The 11,321-nt window shown below is 57.9% G+C and overlaps 1 protein-coding gene across 1 annotated transcript; it reads left to right on the top strand.

The window, feature by feature from the left end:
• Window positions 1-397: 397 nt before the first annotated feature.
• HLX (H2.0 like homeobox) lies at window positions 398-6,062 on the top strand. The gene is made up of 4 exons (XM_028104792.2): window positions 398-1,453; window positions 2,222-2,401; window positions 3,190-3,374; window positions 5,204-6,062. Exons 1-4 carry the CDS (start codon window positions 862-864, stop codon window positions 5,687-5,689), a joined length of 1,443 nt encoding a protein of 480 aa, XP_027960593.1. The 5' UTR covers window positions 398-861; the 3' UTR covers window positions 5,690-6,062.
• Window positions 6,063-11,321: the final 5,259 nt, after the last annotated feature.

Genomic DNA, 11,321 nt, shown 5'->3' with positions numbered 1-11,321 from the left:
GGGGGTCGCCCCCGTGTTCCAAGAGGCGGGCTTTGCACCCGTGAAAATACACAGGAGCACCAGCTTCTCTGGGCAAGCGCCGGCGCTGGGACCAACTCTCTATGTCCGATGTCGGTTTGGAGCTGCACAAGTTAGGGGAGAGTCAGAATTCCCTGGAGCCGCCGCCCCGGCCCCTACGCAGGGGACCCCGCTCAGCCCACGCGGCAGCAGCAAACACTTTGGCGTGGCCGGGGCGTGGCCCACCTCCTCGGCCACGCCCCTCTTTCCCAATTCCCCTCTACTCCCTGCTCCCATTGGTGAAGAGGATGGCCAATGAGCACTCGGATCGAGGTCCTACCCTGGATCTGACTCCGAAGCTCCTGCCAAAACTTTGGGAGTTTTTAGAGAGGAGTTTTTTTTTTTTTTTTTCCTCCTATTACTTTTTTTTTTTTAAACTAACGGATTATTATTGTTGTTGTTTTAAATTTAGCTCTTAGGGCTTAGCTGTTTGGGTTTCCTTTCGGTGCCCAGCCCCTGTCTCCCCGGCTTCCCTGGCGTGTGCGGAGCGGCGGCCCCCGCCCGCCCAGCAGCTTCAGCGCCCCTCGCTCGCCTCCAGCACGGGGGAGCGCGGGCGCCGCGCCGCCTTTAAAGTGAGGCCAGGGGCCGAGGCTGTGACCGGCCGGGATCTGGGCCTCGCCTCTTCCCTCGGTGGCGCTAGGGCTCCCTGTCCTGTTCTCAGTGCGGACGGAGAAGCGAAAGCGGATCGTTCTCGGCTGGGCTGCCGCTGCCTCCGGGACTCATCGCGCTCCTCCCTGCGCACCCACCCACCCACTGGGCCCGGCCCGGCCGGGCCGCGGCGGCAGCTCGGCTCACCCAGCCAGAATGTTCGCCGCCGGGCTGGCTCCTTTCTACGCCTCCAACTTCAGCCTCTGGTCGGCCGCCTACTGCTCCTCGGCCGGCCCGGGCGGCTGCTCCTTCCCCCTGGACCCCGCCGCGGTCAAGAAACCCTCCTTCTGCATCGCAGACATCCTGCACGCCGGCGTGGGGGAGCAGGGGGCGGCCGCGGAGGGTCTGGCGGGGGCCTCGGCCGCCGCCCTCACCGCTCACTTGGGCTCGGCTCACCCGCACGCCTCTTTCCAAGCTGCCGCCAGATCCCCGCTTCGACCCACCCCGGTGGTGGCGCCCTCCGAAGTCCCGGCTGGCTTCCCGCAGCGGCTGTCTCCGCTCTCAGCCGCCTACCACCACCATCACCCACAGCCACAGCAGCCGCAACAGCCTCCGCAGCAGCCGCAGCCTCCGCCTGCGCCCCGGGCTGGCGCCTTGCAGCCCCCTGTCTCCGGGGCGCGGGTGGTCCCGAACCCCCCGCATAGTGGCTCGGCCCCGGCCCCATCTAGCAAGGACCTCAAATTTGGAATTGACCGCATTTTGTCTGCAGAATTTGACCCCAAAGTCAAGGAAGGCAACACGCTGAGAGGTAGGTCTTGGGCGAGAGGCTGCAGGCCTCTGGCCACGGCCCTGGCGCACTCCCCGGTCCCAGGGCCATTTGGAATGCCTTTGAGTATTTGCACAATTAAGGACAAACCGGTAAAATGAGGGAGAAGAGAGTGAATTGTAAGAAGACTGTGAAACGTTAGGTTTAAAACTCACCTGCTCTGCGTTAAAAAAAAAAAAAAAAGATTCCAGGGATGCTTGAAAAACACACGTCACAGAATCATTATTCATAAAAATCGTTGGTGTAAATATTTGCTGAAATGACTATCATCTGCCTCTTGAATCATGTATCTAGAGGGAGAACTATATTAATTTGACAGGGAAAGCCCTTTTGGGGAACACTTTCCCTTCCATTTATCTGATTTCTAGTGAAATTCCACTCAAGGAATGTAGGTAAACAAAACAGACCCCGGGCTCCCAAGAGAAAGCGGAGTTGGGGCTCCTTCACTGGGGCGGAGGTAGGTCTGTGGAATTCTAGTCAAGCACCTGGAAGTGACTTCCTTTTGGCCATTTTATATAAAGCCCTTCCTTGCTGTATGTGTAGACGTGGACCTGTGGGCTACACGCAGGAACATTTTGCGCATCGCCCCTTGGCCACTGTGGGGAGAGTGGGGTTTTGGCGCCGAGACAAGGGTCTCTCGTGACTTCGCTCCGGGAAAACCGAATCGAGGGGGAGGGGAGGAACAACTCAGTCCGAGAGAGTGTGGCTTTGCCCGAGGTGTAATCAGCTCTTCTTTTCCCTCGCCTCCAGACCTCACATCCCTGCTAACCAGCGGGCGGCCCGCAGGGGTGCACCTCCCCGGCCTGCAGCCCTCCGCCGGCCAGTTCTTCGCGTCTCTAGATCCCATTAACGAGGCTTCTGCCATCCTGAGCCCCTTAAGCTCGAACCCGAGGAATTCAGTTCAGCATCAGTTTCAAGACACGTTTCCAGGTACAGAAACCCTCCCGAGCGACGGCCTAACGGGGCAGGTCGACTGGCCCAAAACTGAGTACTGACGGCTCACGTGGCCATCGCGGTGCAGCAATCCCGGAGTTGGTGCAGGAGGCTACCAAGTCCAGAGACAGAAACCGAAAGAGTTCTCAGATAGCTAGCTCACTCTTTGGTCGGCTCCCGGGGGGGCGGGGGTGGGAGCGGTGGGGGACCTGGGGGTGCCGAGAAAGTGTGTACGTGGGCGGGCGGGGCGAGGTGGGGTGAAGGGGCTTTCCCTAGTCTTTTCTCCAGAGAGTGGCTTGAAAATGCAGCAAGAGGTGTTAACACAACACAGAGTTAGGAATGACCTTGCCCAAGGGGGTTCCGTTTGCTCGCACGTTTGCAAGAACGTGCACATACACACACGTACACACACGTACGCATACGAGAGTCAAAGCTGTCATCTCTCCATCCTTCAGGCCCAAGGGACAGTGTCGCCTACTTTTCGCATGCCCCAAAGGCCACGCGTTAGGTTTATGTTTTTTCTTTGGAATTAATCGACGAAGCGCAGGGCTTCTCCACGCCACACTCGCTTTAGGCCTTAAGCCTGAAGTCTTAAGAGCTGTAGGATCCCTCCGTAGGGAGGCCGTTGCGCGTCTGCGTGAAGGGCTTTCTGAATGGGGGCCCAAATGTTTAACGCAAAACACTTAGAAGCAGCACGGTGAGTCCCGGGCGCGCAGGCCGCGGACCGGGGGGCACTGACGTGGCCCTCCTGTCTTTCTCTCGCTCCCGCTCCCGCCCGGTGGCAGGTCCCTACGCCGTGCTCACGAAGGACACCATGCCGCAGACCTACAAGAGGAAGCGCTCCTGGTCGCGGGCGGTCTTCTCCAACCTGCAGAGGAAAGGCCTGGAGAAGAGGTTTGAGATTCAGAAATACGTGACCAAACCCGACCGAAAACAACTGGCCGCGATGCTAGGCCTCACCGACGCGCAGGTAAGCCGGCTCTGGCTCCCGCGCGCAGCTCCCTCGCGGGGTGGGGGGCAGCAGCGCGGCCTAGCCCCAGGCCTCCCTCCACCCCGGCCCACTCGGCCTTTGCCGCGGAGACGCAAGGTCTTGAATTTCAAGAGACAGTGTAGGCGTCGAAACTTGAGTCTGGGGGGAGGGAAATGGGGGGGGGGAGAGAAGGACGGAAAGGATAGCCCATCCCCAAAGATGTATGTCAACAAGCACTGCATGTTTATTTTGGCCAACAGGCGAAAGAACCGCGGAGAAAGCAAATAGGCCGCAGGAGATAATAATTATGTACCCCACTGCAGTGCAGTTCCCTGTAGGAGGCAGTTTATTTCAGAAGAGATAAAAATCCAAAGTCAAGAGATTGTTGTTGGGTTTTTTTTTTCCTTCCCTCCTCCCGTCCTTCCTCCCTCCTCCTCCTTCTGCTGCAGCTGGATTGTGAAATCCCCGTTTGTGAGGAAGTGAAAACATCATTTCAAACGGAATGACTTAGCCCCAGCAGGGCGAGGAGTGCACTCCTCAGCAGCCAGTCAGTCCGATTTTCTAACGGCAGAAGCTCCTAAGAAAATCTCGGGGGGGGGGGGAGGGGTGGGGAGTGAGAGAGAGAAAGGAAAAAAGATTTTCTTAGAATACCCAAGAGCATTTCAGCAGGTTCTGCCTACTTGGTTTTTTTTTTTTTTCCCCAAGACAATGGCCAATCTATCGTGTTTGAATTCAATTTCTGAGTCCAATTTTTTTTTCTTTCCTCCAATTCAAGAACTGGACTTTTTGGGGGGTTTTGGAAATAGAAGAGTTAACCGTTCTTCCATACCCCACAGCAGTGGGGCCTTTGCTCCCTGGGTGCTCAGTGTTCTGAGTAGGGCAGAAGTCAAAGGCAAGCACCTTCTCATAGCTCCTTTAAGGGCCCCCCTCACCCCCCCTTGTCTTTCTGTCCTCCATTACACAACTCCCCTCCCCAACACCCACTGGAAGAGCCCAGCCGTTTTCCACCAGCTGTGGATGTTATTTTTAAAAGGGAAGCTGGAACTTGTGTGAACAGCATTGGGTCCCCAGGGGATTGTATATATTTATATAGATTCTCCACCCCATCCCTACCCCCTTCCTCCACTTTGCACAGGTTTAATTCCAGCATTTTCTAAGCCTGCAGAAGGATTAGTTTATCCCGGGCAGGGGCAGGGTCCTTATCAGCTTCTGAGTACACACATGCCAAGGAAATGCTCTTCAACTGAAGGTCCAGCAGTGCCCCCACCCCACTGGGATTAACTCTTTGAACCCTCTTTCCCCTCTGTGCTTCCCACGGTTTCTCCTTAAGAAGAACTGCTTTTGTAGAAACTTGCCTTGGGTGGTGGCAGTCGAGGAGAGGACCCGCTTAGCAGGAATTCTTAACATTGGTTCACCAAACCCTTGAAATCCTGGGTATATTTTTTTCTGAGCCAGGGGTCCATAATTTAATCAGATTCTTGGGGAGTCCTGGCTCAAGTGGGGTTAAGAAGCATTGATTTAGAGCAGAAATTGCCCTTAGTTTGAGGCCGAGGCGCAGGACTCCGCCTTTCAACAAGCATCCAGGTCATTTCAGGATCAGGTCTGGAGGGCCACATTTTGAGAAACAGCCCTCGCGGGTTCCTTAGGCGAGGGTCCCCGGCGATGTCGTTGTTTCCCTGGGCTGCCCCTCGGCCCCTGAGCCGAGCTCAGTGCCTGGTCCATGGTAGAGGCGCGGGGGACCGGAGCTCCAGGCTGCACGCGAGTCGAGCGCCGAGAGCCCACGTCTCATGTCGGTGTCCCTTCCTGTCTCCCCGCGTGCTGCGGCGCAGGTGAAGGTGTGGTTCCAGAACCGGCGGATGAAGTGGCGGCACTCCAAGGAGGCCCAGGCCCAGAAGGACAAGGACAAGGAGGCGGGCGAGAAGTCGTCGGGCGGAGGCGCGGCTGCCGACGGCGAGCAGGAGGAGCGGAGCCTCAGCCGCTCGGAGGGCGAGGCCGAGAGCGAGAGCAGCGACTCCGAGTCTCTGGACATGGCCCCGAGCGACACGGAGCGGACTGAGGGGGCCGAGCGGTCTCTGCACCAGACCACGGTCATCAAGGCCTCGGCCGCGGGCGCCCTCCTCCCGGCCAGCGGCGGCGGGAGCGCGGGAAGCGGCGGCGGCAGTTTCAGCTTCGCCAGCCTTGGCGGCGGCGGCGGCGGCGGCGGCGCGGGGAGTGGGGGCGGCGGCGCCTCGGACCTGCTGCCGGCGCCCCAGCCCACCCTCAGCGGCGCTCCGCAGAGCCCCGAGCCCGCCCAGGCACAGCTGGGCGGCCTGTAGACTGCACGAGGCCGGGGCCCCGGGGCCCGCGTGCCGCCCCCAGCCTCCCAGGGTGGGCTGGATTTTGCGCCTGCTTTGTGTTGGCAGCGGGGCCGGGGCCTGAGACGCCGCGGCGGCCTTGCCCACGGTCCCACCTGCCCGTCGCTGCCGCGCTGGTGCCCAGAGCCCGGGGCGGGGTGGGGGGGGGGAGCTCAGTGCCCCCGCCTGAGAACCGCGCGCCGGCCAAACACTTCTCCCGGGCCGCGAGCAGTTCACACTGTGAAGTGTTGGACGCAACAGTTCCTCCCCGCACTCGGGGTCGTGGCGCAAAGACAAGCTGCACTTAGGGCGCCACAAACTTGTAAATAAAATGTTTACTACGGTTTGTAAAGGCCGCTTGGCTTGCTGGGGCGGTGTGGTCGTTAAGATCGGGGATCTCCCATCCGGACCTCAGCCTCGGGGCACTGTAGGTTACAGCAGCTGGAGGTGGGGGACAAGTGCTTTTGGAGGGGGGAGTGCTGCAACCTCGGAGCCGCCTTGCTGCAAAGACTGGCGTCGGGCTTAGAATTCATAGGCTTCCTTGGCCAGCCTGCGCTCCCCCACCACTGAACTGGTGCTCCACGACCCTGAGGGTGGCCAGAGGGCCACTGTGGCCACAGAATCTATTAGGCCTCTGGGGCAGATGGCCTCTCCACCCTGAGTCAGGGCACTGTGAGTGGGCCCGTGGCCTTTTCTTTGCTGGTGAGTATCCAGAGTTGGAGTGGACAAGTTGTTGATGCCTTGGGTGAATTTAGCCACATTTGGTACTTACAAGGTGGCCACTCCAAGTCTGCAGTGGAGCTTTGGGGCAATTCTAACACAAGCCGCCCCTTGCTCCAGGATGGCTAAGGGGAGGAGGTAGCATCCTGGAGGAAAAGATAGACAAATCACAGTGGTTAGGGTTGAAAAGGCTGGGCCTGAGAAAGTTTTAAAGGTGCCCAAACAACCACAGGGCAGGGAGCTGACTTGTTCAAGGTCACACCCAGGCAATAGCCCAAACCAGAGTTCAGACCTCCTGGCTCTCATTTGGCCAGTGATGGGTCTACAAAACTGCATCTCAACCCCACCCACGCATACATAATCTTCCTTGCAGTTAGGCCCTGCAGGCGCCCAGTGAGTCCCTCTGCAGCCCCCACCCCCAAGTTGAGAGGCTGCAGCTGAAATACCTGTTTTGCCTCCACGCTGCAACTGGGATGGGCCTTTAAAGTTTTTTGTTTTGTTTTGTTTTTGTTTTTGAAAGGCTGAAGAGTCAAACCTCTCTCCAAGACCTGTCCTCTCTTGGCTCCCCTTTCCTCAAAACGAAATGTCCAGAGTTTGTATATAAATCTCTTTTGGGAGATTCAAAAACAGACTGCTGACAAACCTGGCCACGCGGGGCTGTTTGGCACTGAACCCTGGCCAGGGCACGAAGCTTTTTACAGGCCCACCACCCATGTCAAGAATGGGATGCTCTGTAGAGAGTGGTGCTCCCCCAGAGATGCTCAGGTCAGCTAGCCCAGGACACATCCCAGTCCCCTGATTGGAGTTGAGGGGGCTCCTAGCAGCTCCCTGATCTGGCTTAGCTTCTTCCCCATTTTGACTCATTGACTTGAGCACATTAAAAGACCGCTGTTCTAGAGCGGAGACCCCAGATTTAGCCTCTGCTGGCCTAGCGCAGCACAGGGGTGCAAAGTTGACCATTGCCTGCCCCAGTCAAACTCCCAGCCTCCTAAAGGAGCTGAACTCCTAGAGGAATGTGCATAGTGGGGAGGGGAGTGGGAGCGACCAGGGTGGTCCAGTGTAGGAATGAGAAGAGAGAGGTAGAGGGCTCTAGGAGGGACCTCAAGTTTAATGGGAATGTGAACCAGCCATTATCTTTAAATGTGCCCAGAGTTTCCTGGCACAGCAGCCTCCACACCTGCTTGGGTTTTAGCTCTGGGGGGGAGTGATTCCTCCACCATTCCACAAGCTCTGCCACCCAAACGGCAGGATTCTCCCTGTACCTCAGTTTTGCCTTCACTATCAAGATTAGTTTCCTCTGACCCCTGAAATATTGAAATTCTGTAACTGGGACATCCCAAGGACATGGAATTTTGAGGCACTTAAATCCGGTGCTGGCATTCAGGAGAATAACGTGGCAGCATATAGATCTAGTAGAGGAGCTCAGCTGGGGAGGAGTTGGTGCTTTAGGCACGAGGCAGCTACTCTGCCTCTCATAAGGCTCTCGAGGTGCCGGCTGCCCCAATCCCCTCTCGCATTTCTCTTCCTCGGGCCCGGGTTTAAAAAGTAAAGGAAATAATCGCCCAGGGACCTTAATGATACGATTTTAGGTACAGTTCGGCCTTACCAAGGCCATGATCCGCTAGACCAGAGGGCGCAGCAAAGCTGGGGTACCGGGAGGGAAATGCGCTGGGCGGCACCTGGGGGTGGCACTGGGGCTGCTTCTGGAGGGTTCGCAGGAGGCGCCCTTCCTCCAACACCCTCCACCTCTCCTTCTTGAACATTTCCCCCGTGAAACTCTAGCAGGGCTTTAGCCTGGGCAGTGGAGTTCTTCCACGTTTTCATCAGGAACGGGGTATCTCAAGTCCAGGAGAAGTTTAAAGTTCATTTGGAAGAGGAGCAGTCGCAGGACGAAGAGTCCTCTCTAGGCCGGCCTGGTGGCGGGGAGCAAAAACCACATTTCGGGCCGGGTCGACTCATCCTGGGGCCGCTCGCTCGGCCCAGGGATCAGGAGTTTTCCCGGTGGCGCTCGATGCTTACAAGAGCGGCCAGGGAAGCTAGAAATTCTTGAACGAAGACCGAGATTTCTAAGGCGCCCAAGAGAAGGCCGAGCGCGCTAGATACGCACACGCCAGGCCCGCCGAGGCCCGCCGGGCTGGGGCTTGGAGGCGGCGGCGGATGCGCGCGGGCCGCGGAGCCGAGCCGAGCCGCCACCCCCGCTTCCAGCCGCTTGCGGCCCAAGACTCGCCCTTCCCGAAAAGCAGCGAGAATTCTGCCCGAGTCGGATCCTGCCTCCCAGCCGCAGCGGTTCCCGCGGCGCCGAGCCCTCGGAGCGAGGTTACCGAGGCGCAGCTCCGGCGTGCGGAGGGGTGGCGGCCGCGCGTCTCGCTGGGGACTGGAGGGGGTCTAATACCCCCTTGGGTGCACGCGCGTGCACACCACAATTACACGCGTAGCTCACACATCCACATGCTCACATAGGCGCGCAGCAACGCAGACCCAGACGCACACAGGAGAGCCCAGGTACTGGCCATTTCAGCCTCTCCTGAGCAAAACTACACAAATAACGTTCTCCTTTCTCCAGACGGCAAAGCCGAGGAGCCTCACGCCGCCTTCTTCTGTCACGGTGGGTGGGTGGGGCGCTGGTCTCCAGAAAAGTTTCCTTGCGCCAAACCTCGCCGACCAAAGCACTGAAAGCCGGCGTCGCTCCATTTGTCTGTCGCTGTCCAGAGCGGGCAGGGACCCGGAGGCCGGGAGTTGCTGGGAGCGCGTGGCCGTCGCTGCCCTGCCCGCCGCCCCGCCCCCAACCTGGGACCAAAGCTGTCCGGCCCGGTGGCACTTCAAGGCGAAGTCTGTCTCCAATGGCCCGCAGACCAGTCAAGGAGATCACCTTCTGTTCTCACCCCACTACCACGCAAGGATTCGTGGGTACCGTGTGTGTGTTGGGGGTGGGGGCTTGCTCCGACTCCGGTTATCATCAATCCCTCTCACTCCTTGCGCACCTCAGAGGGGACCAGTGGCTTTGGGATCTTTCCTGTGGCTGTTCCCTCTAGCTGGGGTCTGAAGTGGGGTGTTGGGGGTTCTGGTTTGAGGCCAGCGCAGAGCAGGTGAGCTCTGAGTGCCCAGCTCGCTGGTCCCTCCTGTTCTAGGTACCGGAAGTCAACCTAACTGGAAGGTGACCCCAGATTTCCTTGCGGTCAGTCACAGTCTCAGGGAACTTAAGGGTCCCCAGGGCGGGGCAGGAACCAGAACCTGCGGGGGGGGGGCGCTATTATGGGGCCGTTTCAGACTTGAGCTTTAACCCCTGTGGCTTTAACCTATTGAGTTTGAATCTATCCCCGCATCACACCCCGCTTCCCCTCAAGCCCATGCCGACCTCCAACAGACCCCCGGTCTGCGGGGCAGGGTGGTGGTGTTGGGGGGGTTGCTGAGGCAGCTCTGGAGCAAGAAATGGGAAGAGAGGTGGGAGGCTGAGGTCGATGCACCCTCCTCCCAGTTGCCGGCGGTTCTCCTCCACCTTCGTCCTCCTTTGAGAAGGAAGAGCTGGCTGAAGGACTGAGAACTCGGCCTTCCCCATAGGACGCGGTGACACTACTTTAAAGAGGGTAGAGAGGACCCTAAACATGCAGGGCCCTCACATCCCCCCTTCTTTAGTCTTTGGGGAGGAGGTTGCACACTCCATGATCTTTGTGAAGACCCAACTATTGGGTTTCGGAGGACTTTGACTGCAGGTATTTGGGCTAGGGGAGATACACCCCGACTTAACCGTGCTCGCGCACGCATCTGGCTCACCGTCTTCCCTTTGAGGTTGTAAGGGGATTGGCCTGGTCCTAAAGACCAATGAATGGCCTTTTCTGTGGGTTCTTCCAAAGCATGGGGATATTAAAACTTGCATCGGGACCCCCCTGTAGCCACTCTTTAGACTTCCTGACTGCTACACAGGGCTGGGTGCACTTTCTAGCTTATTCCCTCCCCTTCTCCCACCCAGGTTCTAACAGGCACAGGCTTTGCGCCTCTGACAGGTGAGCTCAGAGAATTGCTGGCCCTTGGGTCCCTTAGATGTTCTGCCTTCTGTCATTTTATGAACAAGCATAGATGTCCTCACAGGTGTGATTACTTCTGACTTCCTCATTTTAAGGATGAGGTAACAGAGTCTGGGTTCTTCACACTTGCCCAACGTCCCCTGGAGAGTGATGCCAGGACTCAGATAAGGCTGTGGGGTTAGTGCTTCCTGAGGTGTAAAAGGAGAGGATCCTCTGGGACGCACTTGATCAATCAGATTCTGATCTGGATTGTTACAGCTCAATGGCTTTTTAGAAAGGGCATAAGAGGTGCTGAGACTTTGTGTGTGTGTGTGTGGGGGGGCACTGTGAGCTCCAGTTGGCACACTTGCTCCAGGAGTTTCAGACCTGAGCCTCTCCCTGATTGATACTCCACCCTTCAGCCTGTGCCACCATTAGCTTTGCTAATATGTCTAAGGTCGGGACCACAGCCTGCTCATGGGCGAAGGCATCATCCTTGGTGTTTTTTCAATCCCATCAGTGGTTGCTGACATGTGGGATTCTGGGCAACACAAGGGGTTCGAGGCCTTATCATTTTTGTTAGGCAACTGCTGTGCTAGCACCTTCTTCCTCCCCCTGCCCTTGGACCTGGTCCCATCCGGCAGATACTAAGCCTCCCCTTTGTGCACTGTCCTCCGTGGGTGACATACCTGTAATAGAAGGCCATGGAGGTGACAGCGGCTACACCACCTGACCCATGACCAGAGCTCAAGGCTTTGGTGGCTCCAATGACTCTGGGGGCTGGGTATGAGAAGAAGCCGGTAGGTAGAGCTTGGAGTTAAGGGAGTCAGGATCATGGCTGACCCCAACGCAAAGTAGCCCAAGAGGCATCCATTCATTCACCAATTACTAAA

This window comes from Eumetopias jubatus, unplaced genomic scaffold, assembly GCF_037043125.1.
Source record: "Eumetopias jubatus isolate StellerSeaLion01/CBP00866 unplaced genomic scaffold, mEumJub1_p1.0 scaffold_12, whole genome shotgun sequence".
In the NCBI taxonomy this organism is placed as follows: domain Eukaryota; kingdom Metazoa; phylum Chordata; class Mammalia; order Carnivora; family Otariidae; genus Eumetopias; species Eumetopias jubatus.
Note: the sequence above shows the minus strand (reverse complement) of the source record. Positions and strands in the feature narration are given on the sequence as shown.

Excerpts from the sequence above, each read along its gene's own strand:
- HLX (XM_028104792.2), top strand. The coding sequence starts at position 862 with ATGTTCGCCGCCGGGCTGGCTCCTTTCTACGCCTCCAACTTCAGCCTC. Across the intron at positions 1,454-2,221 it reads GGAAGGCAACACGCTGAGAG|ACCTCACATCCCTGCTAACC; the intron begins GTAGGTCTTGGG and ends CCTCGCCTCCAG. Across the intron at positions 2,402-3,189 it reads GTTTCAAGACACGTTTCCAG|GTCCCTACGCCGTGCTCACG; the intron begins GTACAGAAACCC and ends GCCCGGTGGCAG.